This window comes from Bos indicus x Bos taurus, chromosome 3, assembly GCF_003369695.1.
Source record: "Bos indicus x Bos taurus breed Angus x Brahman F1 hybrid chromosome 3, Bos_hybrid_MaternalHap_v2.0, whole genome shotgun sequence".
Classification (NCBI taxonomy): Eukaryota; Metazoa; Chordata; class Mammalia; order Artiodactyla; family Bovidae; genus Bos; species Bos indicus x Bos taurus.
The window spans coordinates 9,537,636-9,563,654 of record NC_040078.1 but is presented as its reverse complement, the minus strand read 5'-3'; the positions used below and the strand labels follow the sequence as shown (position 1 = coordinate 9,563,654).

General features: G+C 53.6%; 1 protein-coding gene across 1 annotated transcript; it reads left to right on the top strand.

Moving 5' to 3' along the window:
* Nucleotides 1-948: 948 nt before the first annotated feature.
* On the top strand, nt 949-25,590 carry LOC113884294 (sodium/potassium-transporting ATPase subunit alpha-2). The gene is made up of 23 exons (XM_027528771.1): nt 949-1,082; nt 5,776-5,880; nt 6,108-6,167; nt 7,577-7,780; nt 8,480-8,593; nt 8,843-8,977; nt 9,679-9,796; nt 11,746-12,014; nt 12,888-13,086; nt 13,211-13,320; nt 13,449-13,583; nt 14,620-14,809; nt 14,926-15,101; nt 18,256-18,392; nt 18,827-18,977; nt 19,062-19,230; nt 19,461-19,615; nt 19,889-20,012; nt 20,216-20,361; nt 20,562-20,692; nt 22,379-22,480; nt 22,576-22,667; nt 23,617-25,590. The coding sequence occupies exons 1-23, from the start codon at nt 1,071-1,073 to the stop codon at nt 23,643-23,645; spliced, it is 3,063 nt and encodes a 1,020-aa protein (XP_027384572.1). The 5' UTR covers nt 949-1,070; the 3' UTR covers nt 23,646-25,590.
* The last annotated feature ends 429 nt before the right edge of the window (nt 25,591-26,019 follow it).

Genomic DNA, 26,019 nt, shown 5'->3' with positions numbered 1-26,019 from the left:
CAATAAGGAAGCAGCTGCCCTCCTTTCTAGTTCACAAGTCTGGTACTTGTTAGCATGCTGACCTCCACATACCTCTTTGAATCTCCCCATTTTCCTCTCTATGGGCTTCTCCTCAGGTACCCAATAACCCCAGGCATAGCTTCAGCCCAGAGCTCTTGGTTAGCGACTAAGCGAATAATGTGTCCCATCTGTAACCAGGGTGAAGGAAACCCAGAAAGAGATCTTCTCTGGAAGGCCTACTGGTCTGTCCAGGAGGCCCGGCCTGCCCTTCCACCAGCCGCCTCCCAGATCCTGCGAGTTCTGATGCTCAAACTTTGGAAAGGTGCATCTGGAGGGCTTGGGGAGACTCTCTGCCCTCTGTCTCCAAGCAGACTCCATGCTGCTCCTGACACTGTCTCTGACTCTTGTATCTAAGGGCCGGCCTGGGGCTCCAACGCTACCTTCCCCTGGCTTCGGCCACCCCACCACCTAACAGTGCAGGAAAAAGTCTGCGTTTCTTACTCTGAGAGGTTAGATACAGACTCGGGAGACCTGGGTTCTGATTCTGTTTCATCAGCTCAAACTGTCAGTCTCCCTGGGCCTCAGTTTCCCCATCAGGAAATCGAGAGGAAGATGTCGCACTTCATGGGCTCCGGCCTCTACCAGGCTGAGAGGACTGGTCCCCGGCACTCGTCCTGAGGGGCGCGTTCCCCACGGGGCACAGCCTCCCCCCTCCCCCCTCCCCCCTCCCCCCCCCCGCCGCCCCGCTGCTCTCGGCGGTGGTGCCAGGCCTCGGAGGGTGAGGGGAACCCAGGGGGAGCACCCAGCGGGACAAATGGACCTTCCACGGGCCAGTTGCTTAAGGGGCGGGAGGGGAGGAGTCCTCAGAGATCCTGTTTCAACAAACGTTTCTTTCCCGAGAAGTGGAAGGCGGGGGAGAGGGGGAGAGGGACCTATTTAAAGCTACCCTGTTGCTCACTGTCTCGGTCTGTCTGCCGGGGTCTCTGGCCACTGCCCCAGACTGGTGATCTGGGCTTGGGTTCCTCCTGGCGACCTCTCCCGTCTAGGTCCCTCAGCCACTCTGCCCCAAGATGGGCCGTGGGGTGAGTATCTCCAAAGAGCAGGGGTCACTCTGGAGGGAGCCGTAGGGCTCTCTGGATGTGAGGGAGGCTGGCGGGAAAGGACGAGGTCAGGATGGGATGTGGAGGGAGGAGCAGTGGAAGAACGAAGAGTCTTCCAGCATGGCTGTGTGCACAGACCCGCAGCGTTCACCACCCGCTGCGCTCTCCTCCTCCTCCGCGGCAGCAGCCCCAGCCCAGCCCCGCATCTCCTCCAGCGCTGCCGCCTCCCCGCCCCATCTCTGTCCCTGCGCCTCCCCACCACATCCCCATCATCACCCTCTGGCCTCCCAGCTGCAGGGATCTGTGCCACTGTCAATGCTCCCCACCTTCGCCCCCCGCTGAAACTATCTGTTCCTCTAGGAGTCTCAGCCTGGGGGATGGGGGTCCAAGGTGAGGTGGGAGAGAGGGACAGGGGCCGTCCACTCCTGAGTCACCAAGCAGTTGTGCACACCAGCTCCAGGGGCCCTGAGCTCCCAGGACAGCTGGGAGGAGTGCGTGGAGGAAAGCAAATGTGCCCTGAGTCCCCCTGTCCAGCACCCCTGCGCGTCGCAGGCAGCATTGTCCTCCAGCTCCAAGCCACATACTTCGAGGACTTTCCCAGAGGCTGGTGAGAGCTGCCGGCACCCCCCTCAGTCCACCCCAGCCTGTGGCATTCTGCAGCACTGAGTATGCCAAGGGGAAGATTAACAACCACCAGGGCAGAGGGGGGCAGGGCCAGGGCTTTGAATTCTTGGAAATGAAATTTCCATATGGAGAAAAGGGATCCAGTCCCTTTACATCCTGCGCCTAGCGGTTTTCCTTTTGTGGAATGTTGGCCGAAGACAGCAGAGAGGAAAAGGGTCTGGGGAACAACAGGGATGGGAGGGTGCTGAGGAAAGAGGGTGCCAGGGGGAACTGTGGGGGCATCTCTGGGGCTGGGAGGGTCAGGCAAGGACGTGGTTTCGCACTAAGTTTAGCAGCTGGGAAAACTCTGAGCTTGGACACCAGGGTTCCTGAGCTGGGGTGGGAGCTATAAATAGAACTGGGGTGTGTGTGTGTGTGTGTGTGTGTGTTGGTGACTCATGCATTCTCCATAGACTGCGGTTGATACAGATATTCCTGGGTGAGCACCTGTGTTTGTGTCTCAGGAGACAATTTTGCAAATGTGCAGGCCTTCGAGCATGAGTGGGCATAGATGTCACCGTGTGGGGGCACGTGAGGGTCTGTGAAGAGCTGTCTCTGATGTGTGGGCTTCACAGAGGAAGAGCTCACAGCCGTGGGAAGATACACTGTCTGCGGACTCTCAGCTGCACCTTGACGTCTTTTGTTCCCCGCAGGGAGCGGGAGTCCCCAGCTGAGGCACAGGACCGCTGACCTCTCCCCTCCTCTGCCTTAGCACAGGGTAGACCCAGCTCAAGAAGTCCTGCTTGAGAAGCGATTTGACCTTGACTTCTTCAGGGGCCTGCGCTTTTCCCCCAGTGCCCACGAATTCCCTCCCATCCACCCCCAGTAGCAAGCCAGGGAGTAGGTCTGGTTCTGTTCAGACTGAGGCTGGGGCCCCTTAGGGCTTGCAGCTTAGAGTTCAACCAGCCTTGAGACCCCCAAAGAGGGAAGGCACCCCCATCCACATCCCCTGCTCCCTGCAGAGCAAGAGCTCACTGTCACCACCTCCCCCTGTGGCCTCCCCCTGTGGCATCGAAGGGCAGCGTGGGAGCTGGGGGGAGGGACAGCCGGGTGGGGAGGGAGCCTGCTCCAGCTGCCACCGAAGGGCAGAGGTGGGGGGAGCGATGGCTGATTTCCAGCTGCCCCCACTGTGTCCTGGCCCTGGGCTCTCTCAGAAAGAACTCTCTGTTCTCCTTCAGCATTCAAGGTCCAGAGAGGGGGACTTGTGGACTTGTGGATGAGGGAGGGAGAAAGGGGGGGTGGTCCTTGCTTCCTCTCTTTCTTTCTTGCCTGAGCAGCCCGCTGGCCCCAGATCTCCGCAGGCTCCTGGCTGCAGAGCCTGAGATCTCTGCCAGGATGGGAGAGGGGACAGGGCAGTGTGTCCCCAGCTCTGTGACTGCCTGCAAGAGAGCAGGGTGGGCACTTGGGGGTTGCTGCTCAGCCATCATCTGTACATGCCAGACATGCATATGTGGGCTGGCAAATTTTTAAAGCCATACCTATGATTCCAATTTTCACAAACTTTATTTCATATCTAAGTATGCAGAAATTCTCTGGGCTCTACTCCTTGGCCCCCAGTCGTAGCCTAATCCTCTGTGCATGCTCAGGCCTCATCCTACCCTAGGAGCTGTGGAGGGTCACAGAGAAGCTTGTTTAGCCTTGTCTCTTGCCTCTTGGCTCTTCAATGCTTTTCAACCATTCTCAGCCCTGTCCCACCAAGGACAGGATCCAAAGAATTAGATTGGTGAATCTAGGACTTTTCAAAACATTCAATTCAATGAGTCCCCCTAAGTCACTGGGGAAAGGAGAGGTTACCACTCACAACCCTTCCCTACACCTTCTGTTGAGCTGCTTCAGTCTCCCCAGGAAGAGAGCCTTCAGGACGCCAAAAGTAGCCCTGATTCATAGATGCTTCACATGAAAACAAATGCAAGATTTACTGGTCATCTTTGCTGAGAAGAGCATTTCTGAGCAACACAGCCTAGGAGAGCTCACATCCTTCTAAATAGATCATTAGGCATTATCTAGGCGATAACGGTGTCCACCTCTCACTGCACTGCCCCCACCCCAGTTCCTGATTTCACTGGTCAGACTTCTATTTCTTCTAGTGCTAGAATCTAGGTGCTAGATGCATGATCTCTTGTGATCAGGGCAGCTGTCACATTCCTTGGATTGCTCCTCTTTGATGGGAAAAAATTGTATTATCCTTGAGCACAATGGATTTCTAGGGCAGTAAAACTACTCTATATACTATAATAGTGGATATATGTCATTATAATGAAAGTGTTAGTTGCTCAGTTGTGTCTGACTCTTTGTGATCCTATAGACTGTAGCCCACCAGACTCCTCTGTCCATGGAATTCTCCAGGCAAAAATACTGGAGTGGGTAGCCTTTCCCTTCTCCAGGGGATCTTCCCAACCCAAGGATCAATGCCAGGTTCCATGGTAAAGAATTGCAGGTGGATCCTTTGCCTTCTGAGCCACCAGGGAAGCCCATATGTCACTACACATTCATCCAAACCCACAGAATGAGCCCTAATGTAAACTATGGACTTTGAGTGATAATGATATATCCATGTAGGTTCATCCATTGTAACAATGTACCACCGGTGCCAGATGTTGATGGTAGGGGAGGCCATGCCCGTGGGGGCAGGAGATATATGGGAACCTGTAATTTCTGCTCAGCTTTGCTGTCAACCTAAAACTCCTCTAAAAGAAAAGGTCTTTTTTTTTTTTTTTTTTTAAAGCATTATCCTGAAAAAAAAAAAGCGGGGGTGGGGGTGGGGGGACAAAGCCTTTGATGTAAATCCCACCCAGGTATCCTCTCTTTATGGGAAAATAGGAGTGTTTCTATAGAAACACTAATCCCTGAAGCCTTGGCCCGGCACTTGGGATTCAGGAGAAGTAGAGGCACAGGACAGCAACTGAGCAGTGCCTTGGCGACAAGGACGCCACGGCCTGAAGGAGTTGGGAAAGGAGCCTGGGGAAGAGGGAGCGAGCAGGCACTGGCCACGCCACGCCAGGCCTCCTCAGCCCCTCCTGTCCTATCGCCCAAGACCCCTTGGAAGGAAAGCTTCCTCACCCTCTCCCCACAAAGTCCCCTGTGAGACCCCGGAAGCCTGAGGGCGATGAGGAGCCCACTGACCCGTAAGAGGAGGGGGAAATGGTGACCTTGGGAAACTCCAGTTAGAATGTCCACCTGACTTCACCAGAGGACCCAGGAATGTCTGGCCCTAGGAGTCCCATGCATCTTCAGTTTCAGATTTATCCTCAGAGATGATCTCTTCTCTATTTAGACAAATAGGGCCCGGTCCTCTCCTCACCCAGTTGTGCTTTGAGGCTTCGTGTCCTGTAAATCGCCTTTTACCCCGTCACAGGCAGGCCTGCCCAACAGGACACTCTGAGTGCCTGTTTCCTGGAGGCACTGAACCTCCAGCTACTGATTTCTCAGTCTGTGAGCCCTGCCCATCATTTCCACACTCCACCACCAGACACTAGGGCTCCCCCCTCCTCTAGACACTTCTCTGCCCTGATCCCTGACTCCCCAAAGACTCCTACCCCCCAAATTCCTAACTCTCTCTTCTCCCCTCTGAGTCAAGCAGTCACACATTGAGACAAAGACATTCCCACAGGGTGCTTCTACCCACTGGATGAACTCTCCCAGCCAGTCCCTTCCAGAACTCCAAATAGTGTAAGATGGTGGTTTTTAGTTTTTTGTTTATTTTACTTTAAGGGTTCTTTCAACAAACAAAATCTTAGCAGAAGCCCAGCTACTAAACAGCTAAAGGTGGGCTCCTGAGTCCTGAGCCCCTCGGCCTTTCCTAAAGTTCAAACACAGAGCCCCAGGACTCTGCCAACAGTTTGAAAACAGAGGGCCTGGGGTCCCTGACACCCTGCATCCCCTCTACTCCCCTGGGATGACCACTGACTTTGAATCCACTGGCCTCCACTCCCAGTGCCTGGGCTCCCAGTCTTTCAGTCGGAATAGAAGCTCCAGCCTCCCTGACTCCCTAGGTCCTCCCTTCCTCCTGCAGGCTGGCCGCGAGTACTCGCCTGCAGCCACCACTGCGGAAAATGGGGGCGGCAAGAAGAAACAGAAAGAGAAGGAGCTGGATGAGCTGAAGAAGGAAGTGGCCATGGTGAGCCCCAGCCTGCCCTGCAGGCCATGGGAAAATCTCCTACGCTGGGTCTCCCACGTGGGAAAGTCTCCCACGTGGGAAAGTCTCCCATGCAGCCCGTGCACTCCTGGATGCCTGCGCCCAGCCTCGCATGCTCCTTGCTCCCCTGCTGTGCTCTGAGTGCCCTCAGATGCATTCTAGACATGCTCAGCTTTCTTCCCCAAAGCAACTTGCTTTCCCTTCCCCAGGATGACCACAAGCTGTCCTTGGATGAGCTGGGCCGCAAGTACCAAGTGGATCTGTCCAAGGTCAGTGAAGGGGTGTCTAGGGAAGCACCAAAGAGGTGAGAGAAGCTTTTCCCTGAGAGAGCCTGAGGGAAAAGGGAGCTTTAAAATTCAAATCCAACCCTCTTTATGGTTAAGGAAACCCAAGGCCAGAGATGAGGGACTAGTTGGTGGCAGAGCCAAAACTAGGGTGCAGATCATCTGCTTCTCAGTCTATAGCTCCTTCCCTGGCTGCCTGGAAGCCAGGGCTCCTTACACCCCAAGGCCCCAGAGGGCCTCCGGGCAGCAGCTCAGTGACACCTCTCATGGAACCGACATACCTGTAGTAGTGAGGGAACCCAGGACTGCTGTCACAGTAAAGCCCTGGGCGCCCACTATGCACGTAGCACTGGGGTAAGATTAGCTACTTTCCTGAGTCTTACAACAAGCCAGGTGTGGAGCCCTGTTCATTAAAGCAAGGACACTTGGGGAGAGTAACTTCCCTTGATTACGTCAATAGTTGGTGGCACGTCACATTACCAAGCCCATCATTTTGAAAAGTAATAAGTCATTCATCAAAAATGTAGGCCTTCCCTGACTGCCTTTTTGAAAATTCTATGCCCCCATCCTTTACCTTACCTTATTTTTTAAAATAACATGTTTCACTATCGGGCAGTAATGTCTGTTTATCGTGTATCCCCTCATGAGATCATCAGCTTCACAGGGCAGGGACTTGTGGCTCTTGTCCATCCCTGGAGCCTAGCTCTGACTCGATTGCCTGATGTGTAGGCGCTCAGTACACATTTATTGAATAAGCAAGAGGACAGATAGAAAAATAGTTAAGAAATGGCTTCTGCCTTCAAGGAGCTCAAAATCTAGCAGTCCAGTGCCTTGTGGTGAGTGCAGCCCTAGAATCATGCCTGGGATACAAGGGGACCAGAGAGGGATGTCTGGGCCAGCCTTGGGCTCAGGATAAAGGGCGAGGTGAAGCTTTCTGGGGAAAGTGATGAGTGGAGACCAAGGCTGTGTGACATTGATGGTCAATAATGTAGGACCTTCTTGAATCCTTGGTGAAGGGGAGAATCTGAAGGAAGAGAGAGATGAGGCAGGGTGGGGGGACGGGGCCAAGTAAGATGTCTTTTCAGAGAGCCTTATCCAGGCTGCCTCCAGAGGAGATTACTGGGGCCCTAACCAAAATGTGTCTCAACCCAAGGTTGACCAGAGTTGGGGGAGCCACAGCCCATATCCTCAGCCTTCAAAACCTCCAACACCCATTGCAAATGCCACCTCCTCCATGTGGCCTCTCCTGATGACCCCCACCCCTTCCAACCAGGTGGGATTTTTCCCTCCACCTGGACATTATGCCCCTGTGAGGTTCCTGCCGGGAAATGGTGAAGGGCCAGGTTGGTTCTGGATGTGAGATCAGCTCCCTCACCTCTCTTCACCTCCCTCAGGGCCTCACCAACCAGCGGGCCCAGGACATTCTGGCTCGGGATGGACCCAATGCCCTCACCCCACCCCCAACCACCCCTGAGTGGGTCAAGTTCTGTCGTCAGCTTTTCGGGGGCTTCTCCATCCTACTGTGGATTGGGGCCATCCTCTGCTTCCTGGCCTTTGGCATCCAGGCTGCCATGGAGGATGAACCGTCCAACGACAATGTAAGCCAGCACACCTGACCTCTGAACCAGCCAATGACTCTGTCCTGTAGCCCTAAATCTTCAGTACAGTGGGTCGGGGAGAGGCAGGGAGCAAGACCTCTTGTACAATCCCACAGCCCTTCAGCTCTTTGGACTGAAAAGGGGTGAGGCTTCTGAAAGTGAAAGTGTTAATTGCTCAGTCAGGTCTGACTCTGTGACCCCATGGACTGTAGCCTGCCAGGCTCCTCTGTCCATGGGATTCTCCAGGAAAAAATACTCGAGTGGGTTACTGGGACCTCCTCCAGGGGACCTTCCTGCCCAGAGATCAAACCCAGGTCTCCTGACCTCCAGGTGGACTCTTTACCGTTTCAGCCACCAGGAAGCCTTCTATACACATCTAGAAACACCCCCTCCAACACACATACTCATGGTGGAGACAGCCTCTCCTTGTTCCTTCACACTTAAGTGGACTTGTCTCCACCCCCAGGTCTTTCCCCGCTCAAGAAGCCCTAGTCCTGGGAACTCCCTACAATTTCCCCATCCCCTCTAGTCTTAGGTGGCTGGGGATTAGCAGGTTGGGGGGTGGGGTGGGAGAGGACTTTCTTCCACTACTCTCACTTTCAGACACAAACAAAGGGGCACTAAACTCTCACCCTGAGTGGCAGCTGTCCCTCTAGGGCTGGGAAAAGTCAGGTCCCTCAAAGCCTTTGTCCTTACCAGCTTTATCTGGGCGTGGTGCTGGCAGCTGTGGTCATCGTCACTGGCTGCTTCTCCTACTACCAGGAGGCCAAGAGCTCCAAGATCATGGATTCCTTCAAGAACATGGTGCCTCAGGTAGATGGCTGGGGGCTGGGCTGGGGGCTGGGGCGTTAGGTTTCTGGGAGAGTCTGGCTTAGCTCTTCTCAACTCCTTGTGCTCAGAGAAGGAGGCTTGGGCAGAAAAGACCCTCCAGTTCTCCACACTGGGACCTATCTTGTTTCTAAGGGTGCCGGGTTTGTCCTTCTCCTTGATGGGATTGGAGGTGAGGGGGGAGACGGGTGCAAGAGGAAGGTCGGGGTAGAGATGAGCACAACTTCCCTGCAGCAAGCCCTTGTGGTGCGAGAAGGAGAGAAGATGCAGATCAACGCGGAGGAGGTGGTGGTGGGCGACCTGGTGGAGGTGAAGGGTGGGGACCGCGTGCCCGCTGACCTCCGGATCATCTCTTCTCACGGCTGCAAGGTGAGGGCGCCGTGTCAGAGCTACTGGCAGAGTCTAAAAAGCAAGCTGTCTAAGGCTGCGAGGGGTCAGCTAGAGGCTTAAAGTTTGGGAGACTCGGGTCCAGGTGTCAACACCTGCTCCCACAGTGCCCAGCCCCACCTTGTCCTGTACTAGAGCTTGCACGTTGTTTGCTTGTATCTGTGTGCCATGAATGCTCTGCACCCTGGGTGTTTCTTTGAGTTTCTTTGATATCCACTTCATAGCAACAATTTATTGAGTATGTGTCAGATGCTTTATAGACTTTCACACAGGCTATCTAATTTAACTCTGCCAGAGTGGTGTAATCACCCAGGGATGTTGTGCGTGGTCACATAATCATTCCCCACACAACCATAGACAGTGCCGTTTTCACAGACTATAGTTAGTGGCGCCCCTGTAGGTATGCAGTGCAGACATTCTGCTTCCATTTCCATTTAAAGAAGAGTAAATCAGAAGCACTATTGGTTAAGTAACCAGCTCAAGGTCACAGAAGAAGTCGATGAGCCCAGATTCCAAACCAGAGCAGGGACAATAGCTGAGTAACACTATAAATATGTGATGAGAGCAAGTGTAATTCTGTCTCCAGTGTCATGGTGACTGAGTGTGGCTGGAGTCAGGACACAGTTGTGTGTGCACGAGCGTGTCTGCCTATCTGATGACCCCCACACTGCCTTTCTCCTCAGGTGGACAACTCCTCCCTGACAGGCGAGTCAGAACCCCAGACCCGCTCCCCTGAGTTCACCCACGAGAATCCCCTGGAGACCCGCAATATCTGTTTCTTCTCTACCAACTGTGTGGAAGGTGAGAGACCAGCCTGGTGGGGAGCCCCTGCTTCCAGCAGCAGCTGTGGGAGGAGCCTGAATCGTGGGTCCCCAGGCAGGCCCATGGGGCTGTGGCCATGCTTGCTTGTCAAGAGCCTGGCTAGGGAGAAGGGAATCAAAGGGTCTGGAGCCCTGAGTATTATAGGAATAATATCTCCAGCAGTGTGACCCCATGGAATAGCTACCTCCCCACAGTAAGAGCTCTGTTCTGTCCACCCCAGGACAGAGCGGGTTCCTAAGCCTTCAGATATGAGCCAAGACCACTATACGCACGCACACACACACACACACACATATCCCCCAAACCAGCCTCAACTCCTAGAAGTCTTTGGTTTGACTGATGGCCCCCTTCACTCCTGGTTCTAGGGCTAGTTGCTTCACCTCTTGACTCTTGTTTGACCAGGACCCAGACTGGGGAAGGGGTAAGAAAGCATCCGGTCCAGGTGAACACTCGGGCCTTTCCTCAGGCCGCCTCCAGGCCTGGGCTTCACCAAAGGAACTGTTGGTCATGCACAGGCTGCCCGGTGGGCCCTCAGCTCTGGCTTCTAGAGATAACCAAAGGCCAGGAAGAGGCCCCAGAGCTGTCACCGCCGAGTGGCTGGAGTCCAGGCCCACCCGAAACCCTACCCTCTGTGGTTGTGAGTGGTGTCGGGGGCTGAGTTGAGCTGGTGGGAGGAAGTGTCTGACTAGACGATGAGCCTCAGAAAGTGGGTCAAATGGGCCTTGTATCTGCCGCCTCCCCCTTCCCCCCTCCACACACACCTCTCCCTTCTTGTATCTCATTTCTCTGCAGTGTGTTCTGTTTCTCTGGGCTTTTCCCTTCCTTCAGCAAGTTGGATTCACAGCAAAAAATATCACCACACATTGTTTCCTAAAGTTTTAATGTCCTGAGATTCTGAAAGTTGCTCTGCATTTCCCACAATTGGTAAAAATGCCTCGTAAAACATGCCACTGATTACCCTGAACTGACTTTGGAGAGAGGAGAGGAAATGAATGGAACTAATGTTTTTGGAGGGCCTACTATGTGCCAGATGCTGCTTTAGGTATATCACAGCACTGTCTCATTTCATTATTAAAATCAGTAGGAAGGAATTCACACAAGGATGCAAACCCAGGTTTGGCGGGTTCCGATGCATGCTCTTTCCACAACAGTGCACTTCCTCCCCTGAGTACCCCTGGAATGTCTACCTAAGAGCTAGTGGTTGCCTAGCTTCTTCTAGAGAGATTTGTACCTAGTGTTGAGAAACAAAAACTTATGCCTACATGGAAAATCCATAAGTGCTTTACTTACAAATTTACTTACGAACACAATATATTGTGTTCAAAAATATTGTTATATTTTTAAATGATAACAAGTGTGAGATTAGGGCTTCCAGGGTGGCGCGGTGGTAAAGAACCTACCTGCCAATGCAACAGACGCAAGAGATGTGGGTTTGATCCTTGGGTCAGGAAGATCCCCTAGAGAAGGAAATGGCAACTCACTCCGGTATTCTTTCCTGGGAAATGCTATGGACAGAGAAGCCTGGCAGGTGACAGTCCATGGAGTCACAAAGAGTCAGACACGACTAAGCACACACAAAATCTAAGAGATGAGATTGATTTTACTGAAATAACCACAGGCAATACTTTTATTACATTCACTGAATCTCCTCAATGTGAACTTTGAGTTTATTTGCAAGGATTTGCCCCCTACCCCCGCCCCAGGTACAAGTATAAGAGAGAATAACGTGCTGTTGCACTGAGTTCTGGGACTGGCCATCTGTCCTGGGAGAGGAAGCCAAGGGAGGTAGTCTTCTGGAGGCACCCTCCAGGATGGGAGTCCTTGGCTTATGCACGCTGTGCTGGCTTTCCTTTCCCAGGAAGCAGGAAGGGACTTCAGTTCCTAGGATCCCCAAGGTACCCGACCTGGTATCCCTTCCTGTGTTGCAGGCACTGCCAGGGGCATCGTGATTGCCACAGGTGACCGGACAGTGATGGGCCGTATAGCCACTCTGGCCTCAGGCCTGGAGGTCGGGCGGACGCCCATAGCCATGGAGATTGAGCACTTCATTCAGCTGATCACAGGGGTGGCCGTGTTCCTGGGGGTCTCCTTCTTCGTGCTGTCCCTCATCCTGGGCTACAGCTGGCTGGAGGCGGTCATCTTCCTTATTGGCATCATTGTGGCCAACGTGCCCGAGGGCCTGCTGGCCACTGTCACCGTGAGTGGGTCAGGTTGAGGGGTTACCCGGGGAGGGCTCTGCTCCCCTGCCTCAAAAGCAAGAGAGGCTTATAGCTTTTCTGCAATTTTTTCACAATTTAGCCTCTAAAATCACACATTCGATTTCTCATTACTACATGGCTTAGAATGTGGGTCTGAAAAAGTCCGCTTTAGTGCCTGGCTCAGAGTTTGAGTAAGAAAAGTCTCAGGTTGGGCTGTGTCTTAGCACTCAGTTTTGCTCCCAGGGCTCTTGCTAGTCACCATTCCTCACAACCCTCGTTAGTCATCTCTCCACTGCCATCTGGAGCTCGTCCTGGCCAACCCTCCTGTCAAGCCTCTCTCAAAGGTCACCAGTGAGTGACTAGCAAATCCAGTGACCTTTCCTTAGCTCCCACCCTTCACTGTGCTGCTGAAATGGATACTGCTGTCCACGTCCCTAGCATTCTCTCCTTTGCGGAGGGCTGCGACAGGTTGCTGCCCCGGTTCTCCTCTCCCCTGTTCCCTGCAGCGTCTCCTTCTCCCCACCCCTCACTGGTCGTCAGGCCTCAGTGCTCTGTTCATCTCCTAATGCACCCGAGTGAGCTCTTCTCCTCCCAGTCCCTGGTGCCTGTTCCATTTTGATGACATGCACATACCTACACCCTGCTCTGGCCAAACACCTGCAACTCCTTACTGGACATTTCACCTAAATATACACTCATGATCTCAGCTCAACATGTCTAAAGTGGCACACATTCACGACTTACACCTAGGTCCCTCTCCATGTTCATGGAGTAGGATCAAGAGAGAAGGGACAGAGCCATGGTCTGGGGTAAGAACAAGGTCATCTCCAGCTCCAGGTGGAGCCCTTTTTACTGCCCACTCTCTCTACCAGGTGTGTCTGACCCTGACAGCCAAGCGCATGGCTCGGAAGAACTGCCTGGTGAAGAACCTGGAGGCGGTGGAGACTCTGGGCTCCACCTCCACCATCTGCTCCGACAAGACCGGAACCCTCACCCAGAACCGCATGACCGTCGCCCACATGTGGTTCGACAATCAGATCCATGAGGCCGACACCACGGAAGATCAGTCTGGTGACTGGGCGCTCTACCCGAGCGGGGGGGAATGTTCAGAGCACCGGGGTTGGCAGGGCGGGTGGGATGAGATAAGGGCTCTAAAGTGGAGCCAACCTCCTTCTTCTCCCTCCTTTCCTCCCAGGGGCCACTTTTGACAAACGATCCCCGACATGGACTGCCCTATCCCGGATTGCTGGTCTCTGCAACCGTGCTGTGTTCAAGGCAGGGCAGGAAAACATCTCTGTGTCTAAGGTAAGGTGGGGGGTCCTCGCAGTCTACCCCCTTTCCTGACACACAGCTTCCCCTTTCACACCTTGTGGCTGCCCAGAGGATGGTGTGCTTGGTCCTCCACTGTGACACTGAATTCTGCTTGTTGGCAGCGGGACACAGCAGGTGATGCCTCCGAGTCAGCTCTCCTCAAGTGCATTGAGCTGTCCTGCGGCTCCGTGAGGAAGATGAGGGATAGAAACCCCAAGGTGGCAGAGATCCCTTTCAACTCAACCAATAAGTACCAGGTGGGGTTTGGATGCCGGGTCAGGAGGAGAGGAAGGGATGGGAGTGAGGGGCACACAAAGTCAAGGGGGAATCCTCAGGCAGAGAGAGGCCCTCTGAGCATCAGCTCCTCTCACCCCTGCCTCATCCCCCTGGCAGCATGGATGACCAGACGTCTGGTTGCAACCAACTCCTGTCCCCAGCTCCCAAATCTTTGTTTCTTGTTTCTATAAGCTGCCACCCTCTCAACTCTTCTCCACATCCTCTGGCTCCAGTCCCCTAACAGTTCCATTCCATTCAGTTGAATCATACTTTGGAAATATCCTTAGGGTATCCCCCAGCCTGTCCCTGTTAAATGCCAGGACAGCAGCCTCAGAACCATAGGGGTGGGGCTTCCTTGGCGGTCCAATGGTTAAAAATCTGCCTGCCATTCAGGGAACACGGGTTCAATCCCTGGTCCGGAAGATCCCGCTTGCCTCAAGGCAACTAAGGCCAGGCACCATAACTACTGAGCCCGTCCTCTAAAGCCCAAGAGCTGCAAACTATTGAAGCCCGTGTGCTTTAGAGCCCATGCTCCACGGGAGAAGCCACGGCAATGAGAAGCCCACACATTGCAACTAGAGAATAGACCTTGCTCACCGCAACTGGAGAAAGAGCTCATGCAGCAACGAAGACCCAGCGCAGCCAATAAATAAATAAATAAAATCTAAAAAGCCATATGGGTAAAGCCCCCTGAACCCAGTATGGTGATGGGGCATGCTGATGACAGAGCCACGTCGCCCGTAGCCCAGGGCCTGTCCTAAGTGATCAGAGGAAATATCTGCTGAATGAATAAATGTCATATGGGAAAGTGACCGGCAGGTTGCAGGGTTATGACTATGAGGTCCAAACACCCATCCACACACAGAGACTCTCGCTATGTTGCTAGTGGTCAATAGCTCAGGGATTATTTTATTAAGGGAATCTTACCATCCTCTGCTCTTTGCCAGGCCCCGTGCTGGGCGCTGGAGCTTCTGAGACAAGTCTGGCCCCCTCTGTAACTGCCTGTCCTCTCTCCAGCTGTCCATCCACGAGCGAGAAGACAGCCCCCAGAGCCACGTGCTGGTGATGAAGGGGGCCCCTGAGCGCATCCTGGACCGTTGCTCCTCCATCCTGGTGCAGGGCAAGGAGATCCCTCTGGACAAGGAGATGCAAGATGCCTTCCAGAATGCCTACCTGGAGCTGGGAGGGCTCGGGGAGCGCGTCCTGGGTGAGGGGACAGAAGCAGGGAGCAGGGCTCAGGAAGGCCTCCCTGGGATGAGGGGCGCAGGGGGACACCAAAGTGACCACCAGCCTGCTCTCACTCCTCCCATCTGCCCTCTTCAGGCTTCTGTCAACTGAATCTGCCCTCTGCAAAGTTTCCTCGGGGCTTCAAATTTGACACGGATGAGCTGAACTTTCCCACAGAGAAGCTCTGCTTCGTGGGGCTCATGTCCATGATTGACCCTCCACGGGCTGCCGTTCCCGATGCTGTGGGCAAGTGCCGGAGTGCAGGCATCAAGGTACCGGCCTCACTTCGTCCCTCTTCCCAAACACCAAAGGTCCAGGGGACGTGAGGGCTGCTTCCCTGGGGAGACACGACCACGGGTGGCCTCCTTCCCACTGACCAAGAGGAGAAGCTATCCATCTGCAAGGAAAGTTTCAGCCCTGCCTTAGACTCTCACTCTGGTCCTTCTGCTCAGAGTAACCAGTCTTCCATGCCCATCCTCTCTCTCTCCAGGGCACAGCTCCTTCCACTCTGATTTCAAGCTGATCAGGCACCCCTGTCTTGGAGATCTAGTTGTTTTCCCCTTCCCAGGCACTGCCCACTCCTTCTCTCTAGCTGTTTGGGATGAGATTAGACCTTCTCAACAACTACTCCCTCTTCTGTGCTACGTGTGTGCTTCATTCAACAAATGTTTTATTGTTTACCAAGTATGTACCAGGCACTGTTCAAGGTGCTGGTGTTCAACAAACAAACAAAAGTCCCTTCCATCTTGGTTACTTTCTTGTTTCCAAGATACAGCTCTTTACCACTCTTAGCCTGTCCAGTTGCCAGTTCTGAGGCCATCGTTTGTTCTTCCTTTTTCAACATCTCACCTACTCCCAAATCAGTTCAACTCAGTCTGTCTATTGAGGGCTGAACCGGGCACTGGGGATACGAAAACAAATAAGATACAGTGCCTGGCCTCCAGAGTTCATGATCCCTCTGGGGGAAAGATGCCTTAAAATTAATCACAGAGCAATTTCAACAGCTAGGGTCTTTGTGCACCTGCTAAGGGGCAGATACTCTAATAATAAAAAGAGTCCATTGTTTTGTGAGGCTTTATATTGGCGCCAGTGGTAAATAATCTGCCTGCCGAAGCAGGAGACTCAAGAGACGTGGGTTTGACCCTTGGGTCGAGAAGATCCCTGGAGTAGGAAATGGCAACCCGCTCCAGTATTCTTGCCTGGAGAAACCCATGGACAGAGGAGCCTGGCGGGCTATAGTCCGTGGGGTCGCAAAGAGTTGAATACAACTGAGCAACTAAACAGCAACCACCACCAGAATATGTATCAGGTACTATTCTAAGCACCAAATCCGCATGATCTCATTTGATCTTCACTACAACCCTATAAGTAGGCACTACTATTTTCCCTTTTTTTACAGAAGGGAAGCTGAGGCTTAGAGTAACATGCCCAAGGCCTCAGAGTTAGTAAGTGGTAGAGCTGGGATTTGAACCAAGGCATCTGCTATTTTTTAACCATCACACTCAAGCACTTGTGTGTATATATGTACATATATGTGATTTCTGAACCCTGCCACCACTCTTTGTCTGTGAGGTAGGCATCACTACTCCCATTTAAAAATAAAACAAGCTGAGACTCAGAACGGTAAATAGCTTTCCCAAAATAAAACTGCTATTAAGAGGGAGATTGGCTAGAGGAAGCCTGGCCAGCTCATCCGGAAAGCCCATGCTCCCCTTGTCACCTGGCAGCCTGTTGCCACGATCAGAACTGTCGCCAGGCCTGGGAAGGCACGTCCGGGAAACTCAGAGCAGCAGTGAGCAATTAAGTCCACCTTGGAGAACTGGACAGTTTTACAGAGGGCATGATATTCGATCTGGTCTTCGAAGGGTGAAGAGCATTTGGAAAGGAAGGAGGGAGTGGAAGGCAGGAGCAGAGAACAGCGTGTACCCTGTCGTGGTTGAGCTGTTCAGGGCACATGGGGGTGGCACTGGGAGGTGGCTGCAGAGTGGCTGGGATGGAGACTGGAGCCAAGGCCAGGGCCAGTTGGAAGGACTTTGCTTAAATGCCAGTCTTGGGCTTTATCCCGCGAGCCACTGGGAGTCACAGGTATCACAGGACAGAGCTAGCTCTTAGGAGGCTAGACCTACATGGAGGAGGGGCTGCACTTGGAGAAGAGTTAACTCGAGTCAGAGAGACAGTGTAAGAAGGTGACACAGTAGCACAGGCAAGGAAATGACCCAAATGAGGGCAGCGACAAAGGGAGTGGAGGAGTTAACACTTGACAGATGTTTTGAGAACTTGGTGGGCAAACTCAAATCGAGAGGCAAGGAAGATCCAGAAGACAGAGGGACTGGATGAACAGAGGGACAGAATCTCAGGTGGGGAGCAGAGAGGGAGGCTCAGTGAGGGTGGTGGGAATAGATCACTAGTTCTACTTGCCCTGACATTGGAAGGGTCTGTAAGATGCTCAGGGGAGATGTTTCTGGGAAAGCAGGAATATGCCTACCAAGGGAGGACAGGGCTTCAAGGAGAGGGTGGTGGACAGGGCCAAACTCCTCAGGGGGTGAAGAAGGATGAGGACTGCAAAGATGCTTCTGTCTTTCAGTTGGGAGGCCCGTATGGCCTTTGGGGGTGGAAGAGAAGGCAGTGGGGCCTAAAGAGGCTTCCTTCTCAGATCTGTGGGTTTCACTCCAAAAACCCCCACATGCAAATGCTGTCCTAAGCCAGCTCTGACGCTTATAAAAGCCTCTTATCCAGCCTCTCAGATGCTAACCACCCACCTCATCCAACTGCATCCATTCTGCAACAGCAGCAATGAACATCGTTGCTGTTGAGGCGGGGAACCCCGTGGTGAAGGGATGGCAGAGGCAGAGGACCATGAGACGGAAGGTAGAGGGAGAGCCAGAGGAGGTGTCCCCTCCCATCCCTGCCCAGTCCAGTCGGGATGCCAGCAGCCACCACATTGAGCAGTAAGAAAGCCATGTCCGTCCTGGCTCCTGGGACTTACAGCAATGAAGGGGCTGCAACCGAAGGGGCTAAAACAGACGGCCGAAGCCTTTAGTTCCTCATCAGTGAGATGAAGGAGCTGTTAAGTCTTTCCAATTCTGACAACCTTGTATCCCATGGAATCCAAACTCCTAAACAATCCTAGAGGCTCCTCTTACAGGGGACCCGCATTAACCTCGTTACTCTATTAGAGAGGCTTTCCTGCATTTAGGCAAATGTTCTGTGTATCTCCTGAACACAACCTGCCATCTCTCCCTCTCACCCTCCCTCCCAAACACACACAGTTCAGTTATTTTGGCTGGGCCCACTTCCAGCCCCACTACCCACTATCCATTGGTCCCACTTCCAGCCCCACTGTTTAGTTGGAAGACTTTGGGGAAGGAATAAAAGGAGAAAAGAACGGAATGCTTCTTTCCTTCTCTCTTTTCTTCTTCCCGCCAGGTGATCATGGTGACCGGTGACCACCCCATCACAGCCAAGGCCATTGCCAAAGGCGTGGGCATCATCTCAGAAGGCAACGAGACAGTGGAGGACATTGCCGCCCGGCTCAACATTCCTGTTAGCCAAGTCAACCCCAGGTGAGGCTCCGCAGGACCCCTCACATCAACTCAGCCTCTCCCACAGGACGCTCGAGCATCCCGGGCTCTCCCTAACTTCTGGTTCCCTGGTCCTGAGTGGGTGACCAGGCTGTGCTGTGTAACCGTGAAGACATCACTTTCCCTTCCTGAGCCTCCATTTTCTCAAGATGAGGGTGTCTCTGCGCTGCCAGGTTGCTATGGGAGCGAGATACGTGTAACCAGCATGTGGCCTAGCACACGTGCAGATGACCACGGTGACGCCACACGGGGAGGACTGAGCGCCATCCCCTCTAAGAGAGAAGTGGGAAAGGCAGGGCACTGAGCTGCAGAAGGAGAGGGGGACTGAAGCTGTGGGGGAGTCCCTGCAGCAGCGAGGAGGGGCAGGGGGTGCTCTCAGGCTCCAGGGAATCAGTGGGCTCTGCCCCTGCCTCCAGAGAAGCCAAGGCGTGTGTGGTGCACGGCTCTGACCTGAAAGATATGACGTCGGAGCAGCTGGACGAGATCCTCAAGAATCACACGGAGATCGTCTTTGCCCGGACGTCTCCTCAGCAGAAGCTCATCATCGTGGAGGGCTGCCAGAGGCAGGTGGGTGTGGGGGGCAGGGGCCAGGGCCAGGGCCAGGCGTGTACAGGGGCTGCACCCCCAGCTCTGGCTGTACCCTCTCCCCAGGGAGCCATTGTGGCGGTGACGGGGGATGGGGTGAATGACTCCCCGGCGCTAAAGAAGGCGGACATTGGCATCGCCATGGGCATTGCTGGCTCCGACGTTTCTAAGCAGGCCGCCGACATGATCCTGCTGGATGACAACTTTGCCTCCATCGTCACTGGCGTGGAGGAGGGTGAGGGACTGCACGGGCTGGGGTGGCACCCTGGATTCCGAGCTGGCACAGCTGCTTCCCTGCCTTTTACCTCAATTACAGACTCAACTCAGGGTTTCAGGCATCCACCTTCTGATTTAGCTCCAATACAAAATCTCCCCCTACTGGGAAGATGGGCAGCCATGCTTGCAGGAGCCAGGGGTGGGCAGGGTCCCTCCAGCCTCCCTGATGCCCTCAGGACCTCCCCACAGGCCGCCTGATCTTTGACAACCTGAAGAAATCCATCGCCTACACCCTGACCAGTAACATCCCCGAGATCACCCCTTTCCTGCTGTTCATCATCGCCAACATCCCCCTGCCTCTGGGCACCGTGACCATCCTCTGCATTGACCTGGGCACTGATATGGTGAGGTCAGGGGTTGAAGGAGGTGGTGGGGCAAGGCAGTCGTGGGCTGCAGTGGGTAGGGATAGGCAGCAGAGGGAAGAAGAGGTGCAGCAGGGGCACCCGAGGAGGCTGGGAGGGTTGCAGAGAAGAGAAGCACAGGCCTGGAGGATGAGCGGGTTTGGGGAACTTACTAAGTGTTTGAATTGTGTCGAAGATTCTTCACTGCTGGTTGTCCTCTGCTCCCACCCTCTCCCTTCAAATGCCCTCCCCACCACCCACGGCCCCCTTGCACAGGTCCCTGCCATCTCCTTGGCCTATGAGGCAGCTGAGAGTGACATCATGAAGCGGCAGCCACGCAACCCGCAGACGGACAAGCTGGTGAACGAGAGGCTCATCAGCATGGCCTATGGACAGATCGGTGCGGCCAGACCCCGGGTTCAGGAGGGAACCCCAAGAGGATGCCTTTCCTGGCTTTTGAAGGGATGACCCCCCTGCAAAATTCCAGAACAAGGGCCGCCTCCCCAAGGGTCAGCGATGTCCATCTCTGGCCCAGAGGGGCTGGCTCCACCCTGCTACCTGCTCTGACCCAGGCCCTGCCCTTTGTCCTTTGCCCACCTACAGGGATGATCCAGGCTCTGGGTGGCTTCTTCACCTACTTTGTGATCCTGGCAGAGAATGGTTTTCTACCTTCGCGGCTTCTGGGAATCCGCCTGGACTGGGATGACCGGTCCATGAATGACTTGGAGGACAGCTACGGACAGGAGTGGGTGAGTGGGCCGCGTAAGTGCGGATGCATGTGCATAGGGTGGGGCTGAATGCCTGAAAGGAGTGGTCAGTGGGGGCTGGTGGGATTGGAGGCTAAGGATGGTGCAGGTGCCCAGTGTTTAACATCCACCCTGGAGCATAATGAACTCTGGTCCTCCCCTTTCCTCTCACTCTCTCACCTCTCTCTGCCTGCCCCCCGCAGACCTATGAACAGCGGAAGGTGGTGGAGTTCACATGCCACACGGCTTTCTTTGCCAGCATTGTGGTCGTGCAATGGGCTGACCTCATCATCTGCAAGACCCGCCGCAACTCAGTTTTCCAGCAGGGAATGAAGTGAGCGCCGCCCACCACCTGTTGGCCCCGCCCACCGGGCAGAGCACACACTCACCCACCCATACAGGCCCAGATCTGCTGGAGTCTCAGACGGCAGTTGCCCAGCTGTATATCTGTAGCATTGTTGGAAATAGATGAGAGAAGAGGAAGGAGGGCTATGACCATTTCTGATGAGTTTCAATTTGCTTCTAAAATCTCCTTCACGATGGTCTTCCATCTTCCTTTTCATCTTCTCCCCATACCTCTTCTCTCCCTTCCTCCATTCCTTCCATCTTATACTCTAATCCTCACCCATCCTCACCCTTGGGCCAGCCCTAAATACAGGATCTCCTGTGTTCCCCTCCACTTGGCAGGTGGCTCCAGTTCGTAGCACTTGCCTTGTGATGGTGGTGTTATTCTTGCAGGGCAGAGAGTTACTCGGAGTCAAGTTCCGGGCCTTCTACTAGTGTGAGTTACAGGTGCCAGTCACTGTGCTAAGTGATTCACATACATCCTCTGACATGCCTGAGGTCACCCAGCGGGGAATGGCTGAGCTCGCAGCTGTTACACTGGGTGGCTCATCCATCCCAAAGCCTGGAATCCGGGGGGCACTTAGTGATTTCCTCTGCAATTCCAGCCTGGATGGTGATCAGTACTGAAGGTATCACCCCCATTTTCTTTCTTTTCTATTACTGCAAGCAATGGGCACAATCCCCGTGAGTTTTGTCACAATTTCTTACTTGAAGAAGAAGAAGAAAAAAAAAGATGCCAAAACTCTGGTGAAGTTAAGAGCATTAAGATCCTAGGGAGAAGAAGGGGAAGTGTCTGTTAGATAAAGAAAGGTAGCCCAAGAGAAAGAGATTCTACTGAGCTAAAATCACTAATGGGGACAAGGCAGGGAGGAGAGAACAAGAAGCAGAGAGTCCTTACTGTGCAGGGCGCAGCAAGCAGGGAACATAACCATTCTTCATTGAGTATCTACGACCAGCAGCTACCAGGGGCTGCAGAAGACACTGAGAAGGTATAAGACACCCATGGGTCCTGAACTGAAGGGGTTTCCAAAGCATCTTGCTGGGGAGACGACACTTTCAAAGGCCATGGGCCTGGAGCACTAACAAGATTATAAGATGCCTGAGGGCAGGCCCCCATTCTCCAGAAGGAAGTTTCTCCAGCACAGGGCTGTGTATCACCCAACACATAGGAAACATTTCTTCAATGAATGAACGTATGTGTTATAGACAACAATCGGTGGTGAAACCATTAAGAAGAAAAAATAAAGACAATCTTTGTTTGGTTACACAGTACTCTTGCCAGGAAAATCCCATGGACAGAGGAGCCTGGTAGGCTGCAGTCCATGGGGTCGCTAAGAGTCGGGCACGACTGAGCGACTTCCCTTTCACTTTTCACTTTCATGCCTTGGAGAAGGAAATGGCAACCCACTCCACTGTTCTTGCCTGGAGAATCCCAGGGACGGGGGAGCCTGGTTAGCTGCCGTCTATGGGGTCGCACAGAGTCGGACACGACTGAAGCGGCTTGGCGGCAGCAGCAGCAGAAGAGGGCGTTTGAAGAAGGACGTCGTTTGTAGCCTTTCCTCGGCATTTCTTCCCGCCTCTCTCCCTTCCACCACCAGGGGTCACCCTAGATCTCTGCCCCCTCTTCTCGCCCTCCGCTCAAACCCTATTTACCCTCCTTTCTTTGCCTTTCCAGAAACAAGATTCTGATTTTTGGGCTCCTGGAGGAGACAGCACTGGCGGCCTTTCTGTCTTACTGCCCGGGCATGGGCGTGGCTCTCCGAATGTACCCGCTCAAGTGAGTGTCCCCTCGGAAGGGCCCCCCTGCTAGGAGCCAAGTTCTGGAACCTCGGAAGCAACTTCTGATGCTCCTGACACTTTTGTTTCCTTCAGGGTCACCTGGTGGTTCTGCGCCTTCCCCTACAGTCTCCTTATCTTCATCTACGATGAGGTCCGAAAGCTGATCCTGCGGCGATATCCGGGTGGTAAGCACCCCCGTGCCTCACCCCGACCCCGCAAAGTGCAACCCCCCACTGTCGGCTACCTACCCTCCAGGGCTCTGAACGCGGACTCCATCCCCATTACGGATCTTTGCGCCTTTCCATCCTGGGCTCCCTGGACCTTGGAGCCCTGACTCCGCGGAACCTCATCCTCTCAGATTCCGGTCCCACCTAACTGGTCTCTGAGGCCCTCCACCTTCCACCTGGAATCACAGAACATCGGAACTAGAAGGGCCCTCCGAGGCCATCTAGTCCCACCTCCACATTTTACAGACAAAGAGAGGGGCAGAGGTGAATTGATTCGTTCAGGGTCAAAAACAGAGGAGCCGCAGAACTGGCCCTACAGCCCAGGCCTCCCAAGTCCCAGGCATCAACCAAGTGTTTTTTTTTTCCCCCAACAAGCATTTTTGGTCACTTAGTGGAGGTCGAAAATGGATGGCCTACAAGCCAAATATGGTCCGTGGATATTGTTTGGTTTGGCTGCCCTGTATGGGGCGGGTGTTTTTTGTTTGTTTGTTTTTCAATTGGCCTAATGTCTAAAACTTAGGGGCTTTCACATAAAACCTGAATTTCTGACTTCTCCTGAAAAATCACAGGTGCTGTTGACCCCAGGCCCCATTTTTGCACAGCAGCCATGGACAGCTGCCCTTAAGGAACTCACTTATTACTTGAACAGTCCCTGTTGGCATTTCTATTTTCACCCCCATCCCAGTCTGGGCCCACCGGCCCCTGTGCTAAGAGCAGGCCTCTCCTTCCCCCTAACCCACGGCCCCACTCACTGGAGTCCCCTTCTCCCTCTCCACCTTCCACAGCTGTTTTCCCCTCCCTCCAGGCTTCTGTGCCACCTGGCCTCGGCCACCCAAGCCCCTAGGACACTTATCTCTTGCCTCTTTTTAAGCTCATGCTGCAACCCCACCCCTCATCTCTCTAACAGGCTGGGTGGAGAAGGAGACCTACTACTGAGCCGGTCGGAAAGAAGGAGCAGGCACAGAGAAGATGGGGGGCCCTGGAGGTGTCACCAGGATGGCATTGGGTAGGGGTGGAAAACACTGGGGTATATTTGGGGGGGAGGGCTAGAGAATGAGGCAACTCAGCAGGCCAAGTTGGGGGAGAGGGTAACTTAGCTTGGGATGATTGCCCCAGAGGCCTAACTAGGAGCAAGCAGCTTAGACACTACATGTCAGGATCCCCTCCCCAGATCCTGCTTCATTCCACATGCTGTCTTTCTTATCCAAGGAACTGAGGGGTACCCCCAACCCTCCGCAGTCCCTGCCCCTTCACCCCCACCTCCCACGAGAACAGATTGACACCGAAAGGCAGGGGTCTGTCTAAACCAGGGGAGGGGAGCTGTCACCGATCACCAAGGTCCCTTTATCTCCCCAGCCTCATCCTACTTCCCACCTTTACCCCTATTTGCTTCCTGCTCAACTCTGACCCCTGCTTCCCCTTCAGACCTGGAATCCACCTGGTGAGTGCTAGGACCTGAGGCCAGAAAGGGAACAGGTTGGAGAAGCTGGCCTGTCTGCCAGCCAAGGCCATTCAGGAAACGCTAGAGGAGAGCTGCTCGGACAGGTGGGAGGGTCGGGTATGGTGGAGGAGGTGGGCAGGAAGGGAGAGGGGTCGATGACGGGACCTCTGACATAGACGTCCCGGCCCCAGCTCTGAGTCCTGCCCTTTAGAGTAGCCCGCCAGCAGACCAAATTCCAGGGTCGCAGAGGCAGAGGCAGGACCCAGAAAGCAGTCTGGGGAGTTTCACTGAGGCTGCACTCTCAAGGTGCCTGTGGCACTCCCCACAGACACTTGCTTTGTGGTCTGGTGGCCCCCAAGGCCCAGGTGTCACAGAAACTCCAGCTCTCTCTGTCAGCATCTTTGGTAATACCCTGGCCTTTAGAATGCCAAGTCCTCAGAAGTTCCACATGGTGCTGAGAGGGGGAGCTGCCATTCCCCATCATGCCCACCCCGATGAACCTGCACCACTCCCAGGCACTGCCAAGCCAGCCCTGGAAAAGAAGGTCCCAGGCCATGAGCTGGAATTGAGGTGGAGAAGTTTCCAGAAACATCCTGTCTTCCAGGGACACACAGAATGAGCTTAGGTCGTGGACGTGGTTAGAACCTCTGGACAACAAGAGAGAAAGCATTAGGAGACCTGCCTTGGTCTCTCAGACCGCAGGGCTGTCCCGCCCAGGCACACGCCCTTCACACTATGATCATTGTGCCCACTTTCCCTTGAGACAGGGAGGTGGTTTCAGGTCCCTACAGGAAGATGCTTTTCCTCCTCAACCTCCTCCCCACCTGCACTCTGCTCTATTGGCAGCACTGCCCATTCTCTAAGCCTGGCTTAGATTAGAAGGCATTGGGAATATCCTGTAGAGAGACACCTAGGTGAACCAAGAGTGTGAGAGACACACCTAAGGAAAATGGAAGACCTAAGGCAGACAGGAAGGAAGCACAACAGATAAACATCAGGCCGGCAAAAAACCTCCCAAGGGCTATTACTTCAATACACTGGAATTTTACTTTATCCGAAGTACCTTGAAATAACGAGTCATTGCCTGGGGCTTAGAAAACGAAACGGGAAACCATATTAATTTGGGCCTGATGAATTTGAGATTTATTGACCATGGACAAAGGTTTATCTTGCACAATGAATAAAATGGCATTTGTTTAGCAAATTAAGAGCATAAACAATATCGCTAGGGGTAGCACATGTAGTCTCCTAAAACAGTACTTTTTGGACACTTTAGGAATATCCATTTAGAAATAGTGAATGCATGGGCTAATTATCATCTGCTGTGTTTGTTAAAGAAGCATCTGCAAGACCTTTACTTGGTGACCTTTTGTAAGACATTAGTTTGAGGCAGTATGTATGTACTTGAAAACAATAAAGTTGCATTTCTTTATGAAAGAAGTCCCTTCCACAAGTCTGATTTTTATCCTTAGCACTTGCCTCCCTCCCAGACTGTGGTGTTGAAGTGTGTGCCTCCTCCACAAGATTTGGCTTGTGGAGGAGGCAGTAGGGAGGGCAAGAGGTAAGGATCAGAGGGAAGCAGCCTGGGAACAGATGATGTCAGTGGAGCAAGAGAGAAAGGAAGAAGTTAGGTTGCAGAACGATCCGGAAGAGAATAGAGTGGGGCCATCCTTCCTGATGGCTGAACCCACCCCAAGAGCCATCAAGGCTTTTCTAGGACAGGAAAGAGTCCATGAATCTATAGGCCCGAACCCTGAGGGCCACGTCTGTTTTTTCCATGCCAGACCACAAGCAGGCCACTCTTATTATGAGCAGCAGGGTCGGGATGGCGGGGAGGAGACGGTGGGCTGAAGGACCCTGATTGTCAAC

What these genes read in the sequence shown, in the direction of transcription:
- LOC113884294 (XM_027528771.1), top strand. An exon ending in GTTAGCCAAGTCAACCCCAG is followed by an intron (nt 18,393 to 18,826) that starts GTGAGGCTCCGC and finishes CCCTGCCTCCAG; the next exon opens with AGAAGCCAAGGCGTGTGTGG. An exon ending in TTGACCTGGGCACTGATATG is followed by an intron (nt 19,616 to 19,888) that starts GTGAGGTCAGGG and finishes CCCCTTGCACAG; the next exon opens with GTCCCTGCCATCTCCTTGGC.